The sequence below is a fragment of the Cajanus cajan genome, chromosome 2 (genome assembly GCF_000230855.2).
Source record: "Cajanus cajan strain Asha chromosome 2, NIPB_CcT2T_4, whole genome shotgun sequence".
NCBI lineage: Eukaryota > Viridiplantae > Streptophyta > Magnoliopsida > Fabales > Fabaceae > Cajanus > Cajanus cajan.
This window is the reverse complement of record NC_138518.1, coordinates 70,696,602-70,716,516: the sequence shown is the minus strand read 5'-3', so window position 1 is coordinate 70,716,516 and position 19,915 is coordinate 70,696,602. Positions and strand designations below refer to the sequence as shown.

At 36.6% G+C, this 19,915-nt stretch overlaps 1 protein-coding gene across 4 annotated transcripts; it reads left to right on the top strand.

The window, feature by feature from the left end:
- Positions 1-1,941: 1,941 nt before the first annotated feature.
- On the top strand, positions 1,942-18,561 carry LOC109812819 (E3 ubiquitin-protein ligase UPL1). Of its 4 annotated transcripts, none has more exons than XM_083068895.1 (15): positions 1,944-2,190; positions 4,093-4,188; positions 4,273-4,479; positions 4,689-12,641; positions 12,739-13,050; positions 13,266-13,467; positions 13,567-14,134; positions 14,235-15,366; positions 15,502-15,648; positions 16,087-16,167; positions 16,363-16,588; positions 16,674-16,813; positions 17,572-17,678; positions 17,787-17,959; positions 18,092-18,282. In XM_083068895.1, exons 1-14 carry the CDS (start codon positions 2,158-2,160, stop codon positions 17,887-17,889), a joined length of 11,307 nt encoding a protein of 3,768 aa, XP_082925021.1. In that variant the 5' UTR covers positions 1,944-2,157; the 3' UTR covers positions 17,890-17,959; positions 18,092-18,282. The 4 variants fall into 4 exon arrangements, with proteins under 4 accessions (XP_082925023.1, XP_082925021.1, XP_082925022.1 ...); XM_083068896.1 differs by having other exon boundaries at positions 1,945-2,190; positions 4,692-12,641; positions 18,242-18,561; XM_083068894.1 differs by having other exon boundaries at positions 1,945-2,190; positions 18,242-18,561.
- Positions 18,562-19,915: the final 1,354 nt, after the last annotated feature.

The following is a 19,915-nucleotide window of genomic DNA, read 5'->3' as shown; positions in this document are numbered from 1 at the left end:
ATATTTTATAAATTAATATTTAATACTTTATTTTATATATTTTGTTTTTTTATAATATAATATTTTTTTAATCAATTTATATAATATAATATGATATATAAGATAATTATTTCCTAACCTAAATTATTTTTCAAGATAAAAAAATGCAAACTATTAAGATAAAATAAAATATAATATAACAATATCATATCTCATCAGCACAGTAAATAATAAATTATAACATTATAATTATCTTATCTAATCATACACTATCTATCAAAAGTGTCTTAGATGCATCTTTTATTAGATTAATTATATTTGAGTTTTTATTATTATTGTTATCAATAAATGTTTCTTTTTAAATATTTAAAGTAAATGTATCAATTTTTTTTACACCAATTGCTTTAAAACTTAAAACTACTGATTAATTGGAATGTTCCACACATCTTTCTTGTTTCATGTTGCATTTTTGCTACTTTTCATTTGTTGTGTTTTCTTTAAAAACTGAAGCCCGAAGGTATTACATAACTTCTACAAAATTTTATATATAAGGATTAATTTTTATATTATCTTTTATCAGTGTATATACAGTGATAGGATTAAAGTAATATATACTTAGATTCAAACATTGGTAGCTTCATTATAATTTTGATGAATAAAAAAAGAAAATATTTATCACAGATTTTTTACTCTCTTCATCTCATCATATTTATTGCTTTTGAAATTTGAAAGATTAATTTTGATGTAACTAAATAACTATTTTTTAACCCCAAAGGCTAAATAACTGTTTAGTCCTATAATTTAAGGCCTCTTCATTTTAATTTTCTAAATTTTGATTCGTTTTCATTTTCATCATTTCAATTTTTTGGTCTCTCTCTATATATATTAATTTTAATCTTAGTAATTTTTTCCCCCATTAATTTTGATAGACAAAGCTAACGGCAGAAATCAAAATGAAATAATTTTTTTTACATGAATGAAATAAAAAATGAAAACAATATACAACTATTTTATAAGGATAACAAATAATTTAAGCCCATAAATATTTATTCTACTTACTCATGATACAATACTAGTATTTGTAAACTCGGGAAAATAGTAATTCACTGAGAAAAATTCTGCACAGGCCAAAAGCTATTGCTTGAGAACTTGGAATCTTAAAAATAAATTCACTATTTGACACGACAATTCTAAAAATCAATCATAAGATGCACACACACAAAAAAAAATACGGAATAAAAAGGACAACGAACTCTTTGAGTTTTACAATGTTGTTTTACACATGTATCATGAAAGATTGAGAATTTTGAGATAAAATAGAAATGCTTATATATATATATTTTAATTATTGTAAAATGTTTAACTTTGATTTTTGTAATTTTTTTTATCATTCTAAAATTTGTAATTTTTTTTTATAAAATAAGTAAAATTTGATTTGATTTTTGTAAAATATATCTTTATTTTTTTAAATTTACATCCTTTTAAAATTTAAAATTATTATTATTTAATTCCTAACGATAATTTTAAAATATATAAACACTTTTTATTTGATTATCATATGCTAATACTATATCATTAATCTTTTAATTAATAAATAAATAATTTAAAATAATTACATAATAATAAGAATTAAAAACAATGATTCTAAAATTTAGAAAGATAAAAAACAAAGAAAAATATACATAAACCATTTTACATGAATTAAAATCATATTTAAATCCAAAATACAATTAACATCCTTTACAAATTTACAAAATATTAAAAAAAAGGGGACAAAAAAGAAACAATTAGGCAGGGAACACATTTTGAACAGAATTATGTAATCAACAAATATTTGCCTTTATTGTAAAAAAAAAAAAAAAACCTTTTGGGTCATGATCTAATAATCTAATAATAATAATAATATTATGTTGGTTTTGTATTTAGTAATTTTATTTTGTTGCGCAATATATAAAGGTATTGGAATTGTAAAGCACGTTATTGTGTGCAGCTTCTTCCCTCAGTTGGGTTTCTCTCTTTCTCTCTTCTAATCTTCTCTTTCTCTCTCATCACTTTCACACTCCAATTCCCTCATTCCCTTTCAGAATTGGGATCAATTCTCGATTGTTCGTCGGGGATTGATCGACTCATTCGGGGAATCTCTTTCTATTATTTCCCTGCGATGCTCTTAGTTCCCAGATGAAGTTGAAGAGAAAGAGGGCACTTGAAGTGGTTAGTTTTTAATTTCTAATTTATCCACCGATTTTTCTGATTATCGATCAATTTTACGATTTTTCTCCCTTATTTTCCTTTCAGTCTTTTCCTTTTGTTGTTGGGGTTTATACTGCTTTTTCCCCCTCGATTGTTTGCTTTGTCCTTTTTTGGGTTGCAACTGTTTTAGAGAGTTATTTTTTATGGGTGATGAAGTTGGCTATTGTTTTTTTTTTTTCAGTCTTTGATGATTTTTTTTTTACTGATTCATATGCGAATTGTTATTTGCGTTTTTCTTGCTCTGCATGTTGATCGGGGGGTTTTTGATGCTTACTGTTGGGGTTTGGTAGCGATGATTTTATTTTAACACGAATTTTATCCCTTTTAAGTCCATTGGTTTTGAAATGGTCGAGTACTTATTTGAATCTTAATGACTTCTCCATCAACTTTATATGTATTATGTAACTTCAGTTGATCAAGTTTAGCAGAAGGGTTTTTTTCTCCTTAAAGGAGATTGTATGAATTTTTTTCCCTGAATTTCGTTATTGATTGATACTTTTACTTAGAATGTAAATGTGGTTTTGCTTTCTTTGGGTTTGAAGTGTTTTTTTCTTATTGCATGTATTCATGGAATTTTGCTGATGTTTTATTTTGCATTGAAATTAAATTGGGGATTGGCTTGAGAATCAGGGAATGGCATGGAATACGTTTGTTATCATTTGTGTATCAACTATCCTTGTTAAGATGCAACCGTGCATAAACTTTAGGGTTGCTGATATTTTTGTTTTATAATATGTACTACACTATGTCGACTGATGGCTTTAACATGAACAATGTTGCTGGTTATAACCAATTAATGGACCAACATATGCCCAATCATTTAGGAAGGTTGCAATTGTAACATGCACTGTGATTTTTCAAAGATCAATAAACATTTTAGTTTCTAATTTTGATTTAGTTCTTGTTTGATTAATGTCTGATTTTCATATTCTAATGCTATATGTGATTTTTTTTTTCTTTTATCTTTTGTTTCTTCCATCCATATCAAGTCACTGTTTCACAAATCCCAATCCACATACTTATAGGTGTCCTTATTGTGACTTTATGTATATATTACACATGTAACTTTTGGAAAATTGACACTCTAAAGTAATATTTTTTAACAAAATTACCATATACAGTACACTTCCAAAAATAAATTATCTGAATTTTGAACTAAAATGTGTTTAGCATGAAAGTTATTCTGTTATGCTGGAGATAAGTCTGTATGTAGATGTAGTCCCCACAATTTTATGGTGATGGAAATCATAATTTGCTTAATTTTGATTGCATATGACAATTTTGAAGATGCAAAAGGTGATGTTATTCCTTTTTAAGATTCTGATTATTTTATCTCATTTATTGGTTTTGATTGATGCCAATGCTGTTGTTCAATTGATTCAGCTGCCCTAACCAGTGGGTAAAGCCGTGGTTGTTGTTAATATGTGATGTTATTGTATTATTTTAGACCTTTAGTTCATTTTGGTCATATTGACCAAAATCCATTTTGTCAATGCAATATTCAGCATTTACTAGTAAATTCAGTTTTATACTTTTGAGAACTAAAACTCTGTGTTCCATAAGTTTTCTTTAAGAAACTTTGCATTTTAGAAATTTGTAAAACATTCTGGGAGTTGGTTTTGTCGCAGATTTTATTTATCAGTTGGAAATTGTATTTAATATATAGAGTTACGTGCTTAATTCATTTCCACTTGGATTCTTTCTTTTGCTTCAATTATGAGTTTAAAGTTATGTTGTGTGCTCCTTTATTATTCCATTTATGTTAATTTAATAGTTGATTATGCTAATTCCTATATGAGATTAACATATAGATAGATCAATTAAAATATTGTATCAACCACCTTTTTTGTTGATTGGGTGCAGCCTCCAAAAATTAGATGTTTTATCGATCATGTTACTTCAGTTCCACTTGAGAAGATAGAAGAACCTTTAAAGGGTTTTGTTTGGGAGTTTGATAAGGTACCTTTATGGTCTTGTCTTACATACATTGCACATATTTGTTTAGATGTGCTTGATTCATTGCTATTTCTTTTATCTGTGCAGGGAGATTTTCATCACTGGGTCGATCTTTTTAACCATTTTGATTCATTCTTTGAGAAGTATGTAAAACCAAGGAAGGATCTGCAGATTGATGATGATTTTCTGCACTCAGATCCTCCATTCCCAAGAGAAGCCATTCTTCAAATTCTTCGTGTCATCAGAATAATTTTGGATAATTGCACAAATAAGCATTTCTATAGTTCATATGAGGTAACGGCACATTTCCTAAAATAATATTTTTTCCACCTTGTCAACATAATTGCACAAATAAGCATTTCTATAGTTCATATGAGAGCTAAGATAGGCTTGTTGCTTTTCTGTGTATCTAATTTTTTGTCCCCTTCTTTGTTGCTGACCTGTAATGTTAACCTTTTATGCCCCTAGCATTGACACTTTGTATGGTTTCTGTGTATCTGCAGCAGCATCTTTCAGCGTTGCTTGCTTCTACTGATCCAGATGTGGTAGAGGCTAGCCTAGATACTTTGGCTACCTTTTTGAAGAAAACAGTTGGAAAGTACTCTATAAGAGATGCTTCTTTGAATTCAAAATTGTATGCTCTTGCCCAAGGATGGGGTGGAAAGGAAGAGGGACTTGGACTGATTGCATCAGCTGTACCTAATGCTTGTGACCCTGTTGCTTGTGAATTGGGTTGTACCCTTCATTTCGAATTTTATGCAGTAAATGAGTCAGAAAGTGATATCAAAGTGGCTGATCCCTTGGTCCAAGGCCTGCAAATTATTCACTTATGTGACATCAACAAATGTGTGGAAACTGATCTTGAGCTTTTGCATAAGTTAGTTACAGAATATAAGGTACCTGCCAGTTTAAGATTTTCTTTATTGACAAGACTGCGGTTTGCTAGGGCTTTTGGTACTTTGGCTTCTAGACAGCAATATACATGCATTCGCTTGTATGCCTTCATAGTTCTAATTCAAGCATGTGCTGATGCTGATGACTTGGTTTCATTCTTCAATGCTGAGCCTGGATTTATCAATGAATTAGTATCATTGCTGAGCTATGAAGACACAGTTTTGGACAAAATACGGGTTTTATGTTTGCATTCATTAGCTGCTCTTTGCCAAGATCGTTCTCGTCAAACATTAGTACAGACTGCGGTTACATCTGGTGGGCACCGTGGTATCTTATCTAGCCTGATGCAAAAAGCCATTGACTCTGTTATAAGTGATACCTCAAAATGGTCAGTTCATTTTGCAGAAGCACTATTGTCTCTTGTCACTGTGTTGGTTTCAACATCGTCAGGGTGCTCTGCCATGCGTGAAGCAGGATTTATTCCTACTCTATTGCCTCTCCTTAAAGATACAAATCCACAACACTTGCATTTGGTTGAAAAGGCTGTGCGCATTTTAGAAGCTTTTATGGATTACAGTAATCCAGCTGCTGCTCTGTTTAGAGATTTGGGAGGTTTGGATGATACTATCTCTCGCCTAAAGATTGAAGTCTCTCATGTAGAAAATGGTGGAAAGCAGCCGGATGAAAATTCTGAGTCTAGTTCAAGAAGTGTAAATATTGTTAGATGTTCTTCAACTGGGCTAGATGACATGCAACCATTATATTCTGAACCATTAATTTCATATCACCGTCGATTGCTGATGAAAGCTTTATTGCGTGCTATATCCCTGGGAACTTATGCCCCTGGGAATACTGCTCGTATCTATGGATCTGAAGAGAATGTGCTGCCTCATTGCTTATGCATAATTTTTAGAAGAGCAAAAGATTTTGGTGGTGGAGTTTTCTCTCTTGCAGCTACTGTCATGAGTGACTTAATACAAAAGGATCCTACTTGTTTTCCTGTTTTAGATGCAGCTGGTCTTCCGTCTGCCTTCTTGGATGCTATAATGGATGATGTTCTCACATCTGCAGAAGCCATTACCTGCATCCCCCAGTGTTTGGATGCTTTATGCTTGAATAGTAATGGCCTGCAGGCCGTGAAAGATAGGAACTCTTTGAGGTGTTTTGTGAAAGTGTTTACTTCTAAAACATATTTGCGTGCTCTTGCAGGGGACACACCTGCATCTTTGTCTAGTGGACTGGATGAATTAATGCGCCATGCTGCTTCATTGCGTGGGCCTGGAGTGGATATGTTGGTTGAGATTCTGGAAACTATCTCAAAAATTGGTTCTGCAGTGGATTCCTCATCATTGAGTCCTGATCCATGCTCTTCAACCTCTGTTCCTATGGAAATGGATGGTGAGGACAAGAATTTGACCTTGCCTAATAATAAGGAGTCATCCAAGGTTGATGACACAGAGCAGGTTACTGAGCCACCTCCTGATGTGTCAATAGTAAATATTGAGTCATTTCTTCCGGATTGTGTTAACAATATTGCTCGTCTACTTGAGACAATTCTTCAGAATGCCGATACATGCCGGATATTTGTTGAGAAAAAGGGAATTGAAGCTATTCTTCAGTTAGTTACCTTACCTTTAATGCCACCTTCTGTTTCTGTTGGGCAGACATTATCTGTTGCCTTCAAGAATTTTTCCCCACAGCATTATGTTTCCCTTGCACGGGCCGTATGCTCCTTCTTGAGGGAACATCTGAAATCTACCAATGAGCTTTTAGATTTGGTGGGAGGGACTCAACTAGCTCTCGTGGAATCTGCAAAGCAGACAAAGGTGTTGAAATATCTTGCCAGTCTTGAAGCTGTCTTAACTCTTTCTGTATTCTTGTTGAAGGGAACAAGTACTGTGGTCTCTGAACTAAGCACTTCGGATGCTGATGTATTGAAAGATCTTGGGAAAACATACAAAGAAATAATATGGCAAATATCATTGTGTAATGATTCTAAGGCTGAGGAAAAGAAGAATGCTGATCAAGAGCCTGAGATTTCACAGTTACCCCCATCTACTTCTGTTGAAAGGGAGAGTGATGATGATTCAAATATTCAGACAGTAAGATACACAAACCCAGTTTTTGCTAGGAATGGTTCACATTCCCTGTGGAGTGGAGAACGAGAAATCCTTTCTGTAGTTCGTCCTGGAGAAAGTTTGCACCGCCGAAGTCGGCATGGGTTGTCCCGCATACGAGGTGGAAGGACTGGTCGTCACTTGGAAGCTTTAAACATTGAGTCAGAAGCATCTTCTAGTGCACTGGAAGCACCTTTGTCTCAAGATCTGAAGAAGAAAAGCCCTGATGTTCTTGTACTAGAGATTCTTAACAAACTGTCATCAACTTTGCGCTCTTTCTTTACTGCCCTTGTGAAGGGATTCACTTCACCAAATCGTCGGAGAGTTGACTCTGGGTCACTTAGCTCAGCTTCAAAAACTCTCGGAGCTGTTTTAGCTACTAATTTTCTTGAGGCTCTTACTTTTTCTGGGCATTCTACTTTTGCTGGACTTGAAACATCACTTTCTGTAAAATGTAGATATCTTGGTAAGGTTGTGGATGATATGGCTTCTCTCACATTTGACAGCAGGCGCCGGAGTTGTTATACTGGCATGGTTAATAATTTTTACGTCCATGGAACATTTAAAGAGTTACTCACGACATTTGAAGCTACTAGTCAGTTGCTATGGACACTTCCATACTCTCTTCCATCGTCAGATATGGATGTTGGAAAGAAAGGGGAAGGAGGTAAACTGTCCCATAACACATGGCTACTTGATACCTTGCAAAGCTACTGTCGCTTGCTTGAGTATTTTGTAAACTCCTCTCTTCTTTTGTCCCCAACTTCAACATCTCAGGCAGAGCTTCTTGTTCAGCCAGTTGCAGTTGGCCTGTCAATTGGACTCTTTCCAGTTCCTAGAGACCCAGAAGTTTTTGTCCGTATGTTACAATCTCAGGTTCTGGATGTAATCCTACCAGTATGGAATCACCCCATGTTTTGTAGTTGTAGTCCTGGTTTCATTGCATCTATTATTTCACTTGTTACACATGTATATTCTGGTGTTGGAGATGTCAAGCGAAATCGTAATAACATTGTGGGAAGCACAAACCAACGTTTCATGCCCCCTCCACCTGATGAGGCAACCATTACCACTATTGTTGAGATGGGTTTTTCAAGGGCAAGGGCAGAGGAAGCATTGAGAAGAGTTGAAACAAATAGTGTTGAAATGGCCATGGAGTGGCTGTTTAGTCATTCTGATGATCCTGTCCAGGAGGATGATGAACTTGCTCGGGCACTTGCTCTGTCCCTAGGAAGTAGTTCTGAATCTACTAAAGCTGAGAGTGCTGAGAAGACTGTAGATGTGCTAACTGAAGAGGGAAATGTGAAGAAACCTCCGGTTGATGATATACTTGCTGCATCTGTAAAGTTGTTTCAGAGTAGTGATTCAGTGGCTTTTCAGTTGACAGATTTGCTTGTAACACTTTGCAGTCAGAGCAAAGGTGAAGATCGTCCAAAGGTAATTTCTTATCTTCTGCAGCAGCTAAAACTTTGTCCATTGGACTTTTCCCAGGATAACTGTGCATTGAGTGTGTTGGCGCATATCTTAGCACTGCTTCTTTTTGAGGATGTAAGTACACGGGAAATTGCTGCTCAGAATGGCATTATATCTACTATTATAGATATTTTGACAAATTTCAAAGGTAGACAGGAGTTGGGGAAAGAACTACCAGTCCCTAAATGCATTAGTGCTTTACTACTAATATTGGATCAAATGGTGCAGTCAAGACCAAAAGTTGAAAATATGGAAGGAACCCAAACTGGTTCCCTGCCTGATTCTTCTGCAGAGCAAGGTTCCCTGCAAACTTCTGATACAGTTTTACCAAAGGAAACAAATTTAAATGGGAATGAGAAAGAACCTGCTATGCCTTTTGAGAATATACTGGGGAAATCTACTGGCTTTGCAACTATTGACGAGAGTCATAAATTGCTGGATATTGCATGTGATTTGATAAAACAGCATGTTCCTGCTGTGGTAATGCAGGCTGTTCTTCAATTATGTGCTCGGTTAACCAAAACACATGCTTTAGCTTTGCAGTTCCTTGAAAATGGGGGTCTGGCTGCTCTTTTTAATCTTCCAAGGATATGCTTTTTCCCTGGGTATGACTCTGTTGTGTCAGCTATAGTCCGACATCTCCTTGAAGATCCTCAAACACTACAAACAGCCATGGAGTTGGAGATACGACAAACTTTAAGTGGAAATCGCCATTCAGGGCGTGTCTCTCCCCGATCATTTCTGACATCATTGGCACCTGTTATATCTAGGGATCCTATGGTTTTTATGAAAGCTGCAGCAGCAGTTTGTCAGTTGGAAACATCAGGGGGAAGGACTGTTGTTGTGTTGTCAAAGGAGAAAGAAAAAGATAAATCAAAATCATCAAGTGTTGAGGTTGGGTTATCTTCAAATGAATGTGTCCGGATACCTGAAAACAAGTCACATGATGGACCGGGGAAATGTTTGAAAAGCCACAAAAAGGTTCCTGTTAATCTCACTCAAGTAATTGATCAGCTTCTTGAGATTGTGCTAAAGTACCCACCTGTGAAAGGTCAGGAAGATTGTGAGTGTGACTCAACTTTCATGGATATAGATGAACCTACCATGAAGGTGAAGGGTAAATCTAAGGTTGAAGAGGCTGGGATATTAGAGCCTGAATCTGAAAGGTCTACAGGACTGGTGAAGGTGACTTTTGTCCTCAAGTTATTGAGTGACATTCTTCTAATGTATGGGCATGCAGTAGGTGTCATACTCAGACGTGATTCTGAAATGTGTCAATTCCGTGGGTCTAATCAACCATCTGGACATAGTGGTATTATTCATCATGTATTACATCGGTTGTTACCACTCTCTGTTGATAAATCTGCAGGACCTGATGATTGGAGAGGCAAGTTGTCTGAAAAGGCTTCATGGTTTTTGGTTGTTTTGTGTGGTCGATCTGGTGAAGGGCGTAAACGAGTGACAAATGAACTTGTTAAAGAATTGACGTTGTTTTCAAACTTGGAGAGCAATTCAATGAAAAGCAGCTTATTGCCGGATAAAAGGCTATTCACTCTTGTTGATCTAGTATATTCTATTTTGTCAAAGAATTCGTCATCTGGTAGTCTACCTGGTTCAGGATATTCACCTGACATTGCAAAAAGCATGATAGATGGTGGAATCATTCAGTGTCTGACTAATATTTTACAAGTGGTTGATTTGGATCATCCTGATGCTCCCAAAATTGTGAATCTTATACTCAAAGGTTTAGAAGGTCTTACAAGAGCCGCTAATGCAAGTGAGCAAATCTTTAAATCTGATGGGACAGAAAAGAAAAGATCTGCTGGTTTGAATGATAGATCCGATGATCAAATAACTGCACCATCTGCAGCTGAAGCGGTGACACATGATCAGAGTGCAGGCAGTCAAGAAGCACTCAGAGATACAATAGATAATGCACATGATCAAGGAACTTCTCAAGTTGATGCTCGTGCGGATAACCCAAACCAGTCAGTGGAACAGGATATGGGAGTAGAAGGGGGGACAATGGCTCAAAACCCACCAATTGATCTTGGAATGGACTTTATGCGAGAAGAGATGGGAGAGGGTGGTGTCTTGCATAATTCCGATCAAATTGAGATGACTTTTCATGTTGAGAATAGGGCTGATGATGACATGGGTGATGAAGATGATGACATGGGTGATGATGGTGATGAGGATGAGGATGATGATGAGGGAGAAGATGAAGATGATGATATAGCAGAAGATGGAGGGGGCATGATGTCCTTGGCAGATACTGATGTGGAGGATCATGATGATGTTGGCTTTGGAGATGAATACAATGATGAGATGATTGATGAAGATGATGATGATTTTCATGAGAATCGTGTCATAGAGGTGAGGTGGAGGGAAGCTCTTGATGGCTTGGATCACTTGCAGATACTTGGCCAGCCTGGATTTATAGATGTGGCAGCTGAACCATTTGAGGGTGTGAATGTGGATGACCTTTTTCGTCTTCAGAGTTTTGAACGTCGCCGTCAGACTGGTAGGTCTTCCTTTGAAAGATCTGCTACTGAAGTAAATGGTTTTCAACATCCTCTCCTTGTTAGACCACCGCCATCTGGGGATTTTGTCTCAATGTGGTCCTCAGGTGTTAATTCTGCATCCCGGGATTCAGAAACCCTGTCATCTGGGAATCTTGATGTGGCCCATTTTTACATGTTTGATGCACCTATTCTACCATATGATCATGTGCCAAGTAGTCTGTTTGGAGACCGTCTGGGTGGCGCAGCACCTCCGCCTCTGACAGATTATTCTGTGGGTATGGGCTCATTGCATCTACCTGGAAGGAGAGTGTTAGGAAATGGTAGGTGGACTGATGATGGTCAGCCACAAGGAAGTGCTCAAGCGGCTTCCATTGCACAAACAGTAGAGGAACAATTCCTAGCTCAATTGTGCAGTGGAGCTCCAGCAAGCAGCCCTGTTGAACGACATTTACAAAATTCTGGTGAACAAGAGAATAAGTCTGATGCTCTTGCATCACACGATGGTCCGATATTGACTGCAGGAACTGACTCTACTGGTCAGCAGATTGAAAGCCAGGAGCAAGAAAACGGTAATGGAACTAGAGCTCAGCAAATCAACAATTCTGTTGATGGTGCTCTTTGTGAGGAAGAGATAAATGTAGACTCTGGTGCTCAAGATACAGGTGAAGGTTTGCAAGCTAATGAGCCTATGTCAGTTCAACCAGTTTCGTTGAACATCTTGCCAAATGGTATTGATTGCACAGAAATTGAAGGAAATGTGACTCCTGCCGAGAATGTACAAATAGGTCAGGCATTTGTCAACTCATCTATTAATTCTAATGCTGCTATACAATGTGAAAGGGCTGCTGATGTACCTACTAGCATCCACAATGTGCCAGTTGAGTCCATGGAATGCAATGGATCATCGACTGCTGATGGGCAGCCTACTAATCTTGAGTTTGGGGGCTCTGGTTCTGAAACTCCTAATCCTGATGATTGCCATGCATCATCAGTTTATGCTAGTGCTGATGTTGATATGGGTGGCACTGATGCTGAAGGAAACCAATCAGAGCCACCATTTGTATCTGAAGACAGGGGGGATGAGCTATTATCAACTCAGAACACAGAGGTTGCTCCGGATGCTACTCAGGCTGACCAAGTTAGTGCAAATAATGAAGCTTCTGGTGCTAATACAATTGATCCCACCTTTTTGGAGGCTTTGCCTGAAGATCTACGGGCAGAAGTTCTGGCATCCCAACAAGCTCAGTCTGTTCAACCTCCAGCTTATGCACCACCTTCTGCAGAAGATATTGATCCAGAGTTTTTAGCTGCTCTTCCTCCAGATATTCAAGCAGAGGTTTTGGCCCAACAAAGAGCTCAAAGGGTTGCCCAGCAGGCTGAAGGACAGCCAGTTGACATGGATAATGCATCTATAATTGCTACTTTTCCAGCTGATTTACGTGAAGAGGTTTTAAATCTTTATTTTCTTTTGTGCCCTTATTGAGGAAGTTATATTTTGTGAAAATATAACATGATTATAATCATTGTATTTTGTTCTGTATTAGGTTCTTTTGACCTCTTCGGAAGCTGTACTGTCAGCACTGCCATCTCCATTACTTGCAGAGGCTCAAATATTGAGGGATCGAGCAATGAGTCATTATCAAGCTCGCAGTCTTTTTGGGAGCAGCCACAGGCTTAACAATCGAAGAAATGGTCTTGGATTTGACCGCCGGCCTGTGATGGATCGAGGTGTTGGAGTTACGATAGGGAGGAGATCTGCTCTTACGGATAGCTTGAAGGTGAAGGAGATTGAAGGTGAGCCACTACTTGATGCAAATGCATTAAAAGCTTTGATCCGGCTTCTACGACTGTCACAGGTAATTTGATCTCTTTATGATGTTAATCTTAGTAACCAGTTTCATGTTGGATGTGAAAATGTGTTCCTTTTGTATCTTCCTAATATTGGGCCTACTATTTATTTTGTATATTTTCATTGCAATATTCAGTGTGGTTGTACATATGTTTTAGTTATGGAATTTTGTATCTATATGATTATAATATGTTGCTAATATTTTTTGGATCATGTTGTCAGCCCCTTGGAAAAGGCCTTCTGCAGAGGCTCTTGCTAAACTTATGTGCACATAGTGTTACAAGGGCCACTCTTATTTATCTTTTGCTTGACATGATTAAACCTGAAGCTGAAGGCTCTCTAAGTCGGCCAGCAACGTTAAATTCCCAGAGGCTTTTTGGTTGCCACTCCAACACAGTTTATGGTCGATCTCAATTGTTGGATGGTAATGTTCATACTTAGTCTGGATCAGAATTCTTTTGTGCTTATTTCAATACTTTAAGTTTATTGTTCACTGATTACTCCCTTCTTGTCTTCATACCAGGTCTTCCCCCCCTCGTGTTCCGCCGAATTCTTGAGATTTTGACTTATTTGGCTACAAATCATTCTGCTGTTGCAAAAATGTTGTTTCACTTTGATCAATCAATTATTCCAGATTCATCACCTCCAGTTAAGGTACATATGAATGAGAAAGGGAAAGAGAAGGTTATTGAAGGGGGACCTTCACTGAATCTCTCTGTAGCCCAGACGGAGGATGTTCCCCTAGTGCTCTTTTTGAAGCTCTTGAACCGACCCCTCTTTTTACGCAGCAATGCTCATCTTGAGCAGGTTATGGGTCTGATTCAAGTTGTAGTTGATACTGCAGCTTCAAAATTAGAAAGTCAATCAGAAAAAGGAATGACAGATACCCAAAATTTGTCAGCCAATGAAGCCCCAAGTAATACTGAGAAGGATGCTCCTTCAGCAGAGTCGGACTCTAATCAACAAGATAAGCATGCAGATATAAGTCCATGTCAATCTGAAGGGAAGAAGACTGTAGATATGTATAATATCTTCTTGCAGTTGCCACAATCTGATTTGCGGAATTTGTGCAGTCTTCTGGGTCGTGAAGGGTATTTCTGTCTCACCTGTTAAATTCACATTTCTCTCTTAGTATTTTTCTAATCTTTTTTAGTTTAGATGAAAAGAAGTGACTAATCTGATTTTTTTTAGGCTTTCGGATAAAATGTATATGCTTGCTGGTGAGGTGCTGAAGAAGTTGGCTTTCATTGTTCCCTCCCATAGGAAGTTCTTTACTTTAGAGCTTTCAGAATCAGCTCATGCATTGACTGGTTCAGCCATCAGTGAGCTTGTCACACTACAGAAAACAAATATGCTTGGTTTGAGTGCTGGTTCTATGGCTGGTGCTGCAATTCTACGTGTGTTGCAAGCTCTTAGTTCACTCACTTCACTTGCTACATTGGGTGACATGGTTATGGAAAATAACGTGAATCAGCATGATGATCAAGCAACTATTTGGAATTTGAATACCGCACTTGAGCCATTGTGGCAAGAACTGAGTAACTGTATAAGTGCAGCGGAGATGCAGCTTGGGCAGAGCTCTTCCTTTCCTAACATGACAAACATAAATGTTACTGAGAATCTGCAAGGATCATCTACTTCACCACCTCTTCCTCCTGGGACACAGAGACTCTTGCCTTTCATCGAGGCTTTCTTTGTTTTGTGTGAAAAGCTACAGGCACATGAATCTATCATGCAGCAAGACCACGACAATGCAACTGCTAGAGAAGTCAAGGAGTCTGCTGGTTGTTCAGCTTCAATGAGTATAAAAGTTGGTGGAGATTCCCAGCGAAAACTTGATGGTGCTATCACTTTCACAAGGTTTGCTGAGAAGCATCGTCGACTTTCAAATGCTTTTATTAGGCAGAATCCAGGTTTGTTGGAGAAATCACTTTCCATGATGCTCAAGGCACCAAGGCTGATTGACTTTGATAACAAGAGAGCCTATTTCCGCTCAAGAATAAGGCAACAACATGACCAACATTTGTCTGGGCCACTGCGTATAAGTGTAAGGCGGGCTTACATTTTGGAGGACTCTTATAATCAGTTAAGGATGCGTCCTACTCAGGATCTAAAGGGGCGATTAAATGTGCAATTTCAAGGTGAAGAGGGTATTGATGCCGGTGGTCTCACCAGAGAATGGTATCAGCTGCTATCAAGGGTCATATTTGACAAAGGTGCTTTACTTTTCACAACAGTGGGCAACAATGCAACTTTCCAACCAAACCCTAATTCAGTATACCAGACTGAACATCTCTCATACTTCAAGTTTGTGGGCCGAGTGGTATGTTCTACAAAGGTTTTCTGTATTTTAATATATATATGTATATATATAAAGCCGCATATGGCACTGATATTACGCATGGTTAAATGTTGATTGGTTGTAGTTCTTTAACAATTGTTTTAATCTTGTATGCAGGTGGGGAAGGCTTTGTTTGATGGGCAGCTGCTGGATGTTTACTTTACCCGATCTTTCTATAAGCATATACTTGGTGTTAAGGTTACATACCATGATATTGAAGCGGTTGATCCTGATTACTATAAGAATTTGAAATGGATGCTGGAGGTGCGTATTAATTTACAATCTTTACCACTTTATTGGCCTATTTTTCTTAGGCACCATACATCCAACTGTATCGGGGGTAAGGCCACATTGGAGTGTCATTGTGTAGGATAAAAGACTGATTGAGGATAGAGAGAGATACAGAGCTTGGTGTTCAGCCTCATCAAAGTGATGAGAGGGATGGAAAGTTTTGGTCGTTGGCAGTGAGAGGGACATCATGATTTGGGGGAGATGTGTTTGTGTGTTGGCAAGGATTCATGTATAAAATGGTGACTTCAGAATAATTGGCTAGGGTGCAAACTTAATGACGGGATAGTATAACTAACCATCTTGTCCTCCCTACTTAGCTGTGTTGAACATGCCCATATAATTCTATTTGTATTCATGATATACTTGTTTTCTACATTTATTTTGACTATTTTATTTTTGTGCACGCACCAGAATGATGTGAGTGATGTTCCTGACCTAACATTTAGCATGGATGCTGACGAGGAGAAGCACATACTTTACGAGAAGAATGAGGTAAATAAGCATTTTATTCTGGTTTATCATGTTTTTCCTACACGAGTTTGAATGTAAAAAAACTTGTTCCATAAAATCTTGTTGAAGCTTTAATATGACAATTTTTTAGTTAATTTAAATACATTAACTCAATACCAATTCTGACGAGTTCTCCTTTCCATTGCTTTTGCCACCTCTCCCAAAATTATTAAATAGGTCACTGATTATGAGCTAAAACCTGGAGGAAGGAACATAAGGGTCACCGAAGAAACAAAGCATGAGTATGTTGACCTTGTTGCTGAACATCTTTTGACAAATGCCATCCGTCCTCAAATCAATTCCTTCCTAGAAGGTTTTAATGAATTGGTGCCACGAGAACTGATATCTATATTTAATGACAAAGAGCTTGAGCTTCTCATCAGTGGTCTTCCAGAAATTGATTGTGAGTTGGTTTCATCACTTGTTAGATCATGTTGTATATTTTTATTCTCCAATGAATCATCTGAATGGTGTTATTCTCCTTATAGTGGATGACTTGAAGGCCAACACCGAGTATACTGGCTATACAGTGGCATCAAATGTTGTTCAATGGTTCTGGGAGGTGGTAAAAAATTTCAACAAAGAAGACATGGCAAGATTACTGCAATTTGTGACCGGAACATCAAAGGTAATGTAGTAGAAATGTTAAAAGGTTGTCTAATAAATATAAATATTTCAATCACATGCTAAGGGTACTTGTCCCATTCAAAACCAAAAGGCTGAAAGCTATTAACACACGTACAGGGCATAACAGGAAAGCTTTTCTCATTAGAATACCAAATGTATGCTCAATGATTAGTTCTCGTGAGAATACTTTTGATATTTTCTTGATATACATGCCCACACACACACATTCACTTGAGAAGTGATGCATTTATAAACTGGAAGATATGTTTGATGTTACTTGTTTCATATTCTTCCCCGTATTATCTGGTTTAATTCTAGTAGATCTTCCAGTTTCATTTGTAGCCCTTTTCCATCATTGTATTTGTGTCTCCCCCAACAGTATAAATGTAGTTCAATGAGTGATATAAAAGTTTTTTCTTTGTTTAAGATTTTGTTTCCCCATGCTATGAAATAGTTCTTCAAGTATTGGAGAACACTAGTCTTATGCCAGATGTGTTCTGACTGTTGTCTATTAAAATTCATTAATTATAAATGTGCAAATATGCAACATACATCCCCAGATACATGAATTTTACTATGATGTATGCTGTAAACAGTTGTGATGTATTTCAAGATTTTTTTTGGGGAGGGGAAGGTTAATCTTGTTGGAGTAATTATCCCAGAGTTGGTGTTATCTTTGGGCAAAAAATCTTTATTTGGTGTTTAATCGCTTTTGAATGCACATGGTAACATATGTAGCCTTTCAAACTTGTTTTTCAGGTTCCTTTGGAGGGTTTTAAGGCCTTGCAAGGCATCTCTGGTCCTCAAAGGTTTCAGATTCACAAGGCATATGGAGCTCCTGATCGACTTCCATCAGCTCATACTTGGTAAGTAAATATTATAGCCTGTCCACATCCATACATTTACTACAATTTACAGTGTCTACATAGAGTTTCTGCCATACTGATTCCTTCTCTCTACTTTCATCTTTTCAGCTTCAATCAACTTGACCTTCCTGAGTACACCTCAAAGGAACAGCTTCAAGAACGTTTGTTACTTGCCATCCATGAAGCTAGTGAAGGGTTTGGTTTTGGTTGACCAGTATTCTCGTGCGATATTTTTTGCACAGCGGTTCCTCCATCTGGAGTCTCCAACCTGTCATTTGGAGGTCACACATCTATTTCCTTTCCATATATATTCCATATGATAATCACAGGAAATTTTTCATGTGCTAAATTAGTCAACACTTGATTCTAATAAATCCCCGATCTCCTTGTGCTTTTGTTCAAACACCATTCAGATCCAAATGTAGAGTTCAAGTTTTTCAACCCGCTCCCCACAAAAATAGGGGCTTCTAATTGTGGCTTAGGTCGTAGATTTGATATATATATTTTTTAATCTATTTTCTTGAAAAATTAATCACTTATGGTTTTGCCTTCTCTTTGATCAGAAGATGGAGTTTGCGCTGTTATTCTGTTGTGGGCTCTATTGGTAGCATCACAATGAGGCATTTCAATGTTGATCAATTTATTCTGATGCTCTCGCGGCAAAAGTGGCTAGAATGTTTTTTTCCTTGTATAATTCTGCCATGCCTAGTTTGGGAGCTTTCTGACAGCCTTCATACTGTGTCAAGCTTTTGCAATCTGCTCCAATCTTATTTTATATGTAGTTTCTATGGCCAAACAGCCTTTTATAGTTCTAGAATTTACCAATAAGATTGAGGATGTACATATTCTGGAATACATAATATTGATGCTTTTGCTCCAGAAAGGAATTGTTCGATTCATTAAAAAGGGCTCTTAAGACGGCGAATGTAGTGCACAAAATAATAAGTAATAGAGTATATAAAAATAGGGGGAAAAAAGGAAGAGAGAAATAAATATGAAATAGGATGGGATTTTGAGATCTCTGGCTTGGGAGAAATAAAAACGAAATAATATCATGAGATTGTTTTGTTAAATGGAAGATTATAAATTAAATTATTTTACTCTTTTATTAGCGTTTACCATTAACTAATCACATTTGACAATTTAACCATTTTTACTTGTAGTTGTACATAATGGAAGCTATCAAATTTTTAATCAGTATAATGTTCTCATAATTGATTCGTGATGAAGCAATTTTACAAAAAACTGGTTATCGTGTGTTTAAAAATTTGTCGTTTAAAAATCTGAATGCAACTATTGTGCAGTAGATTACAAATTGGATTCTGAATGAAATTTGAGTGCAAAGTGATAACTTCTCGGTGCACCAGTGTTTGGAGCAATTGCTTCCTCTATAGTTTGTTTTGCGTGTGGGCTTCATTTGTGTGCTATTGATTTCAAAATCGACTAGCTTGCTAAACTGTGTTGTAATCAATTAATATATATGTACCCATAATTAACTAGATGGACATGGAGGTTATTTTCAAAAGTTTGATAGAATGGGCACTGCTTTTTCTCAATTTCCTTTCTATACCTAATTTAGTGGGATTGAGATTTTATTTTTTTATTTTATTTGTTTCACTTTTATCAAAATTAAATTTCTGGATTATCTCAATTTTCGCCTCTTCCACTCGATGCTGGACTATATCTCACTTATCAAAGATAGTCTTAGTTAACCGCAACAAATTTGATAAATATAGGTAGAAAATCTAGATTTATATATTGATTCCTGTATAGTGTTTTTCTGTTATTATTATTATTATGCCAATATAGTGGTTTTGATTGTTTTGTTAAAAAAATTAATAACATATATTAAATTGCACTTTTGATCATCTTTTATTTAATATATAATTTTGATTTTTAAAATTTTAATTTTATAATTTCAGTCTTTTAAATATGTAAAATTTGTAATTTTATAATTGTTAAATGTTAATTTGTAGATCTTTGAAATTATAATTATAACATTATTTTTTTGGGTTGTTTACTTCATTTGTGTAGTTAAGTGATAAGTTGATGTTAGTTAAATTGGTTTAGTTCCAATGAGGGTTATAAGGAGCTTTCGCAAGAAGGAGACTTATAAATTTCATGTTGAAAGACTCAAGAGAGTGGAGAAAATGAAAACCTTTTTCTTCTCTTCCTCTTTCTAAAGATCTTTCCGTTCTTCTCCCTTGTAGTTGAACCAAGTGGCTAACTTTGATATC

Bases quoted from the DNA above. Each gene is read 5' to 3' on its own strand.
- LOC109812819 (XM_083068894.1), top strand. From the start codon at position 2,158: ATGAAGTTGAAGAGAAAGAGGGCACTTGAAGTG. The intron at 13,468-13,566 runs GTAATGTTCATA...TCTTCATACCAG, and splicing joins TCGATCTCAATTGTTGGATG to GTCTTCCCCCCCTCGTGTTC. The intron at 17,679-17,786 runs GTAAGTAAATAT...TCATCTTTTCAG, and splicing joins CTTCCATCAGCTCATACTTG to CTTCAATCAACTTGACCTTC.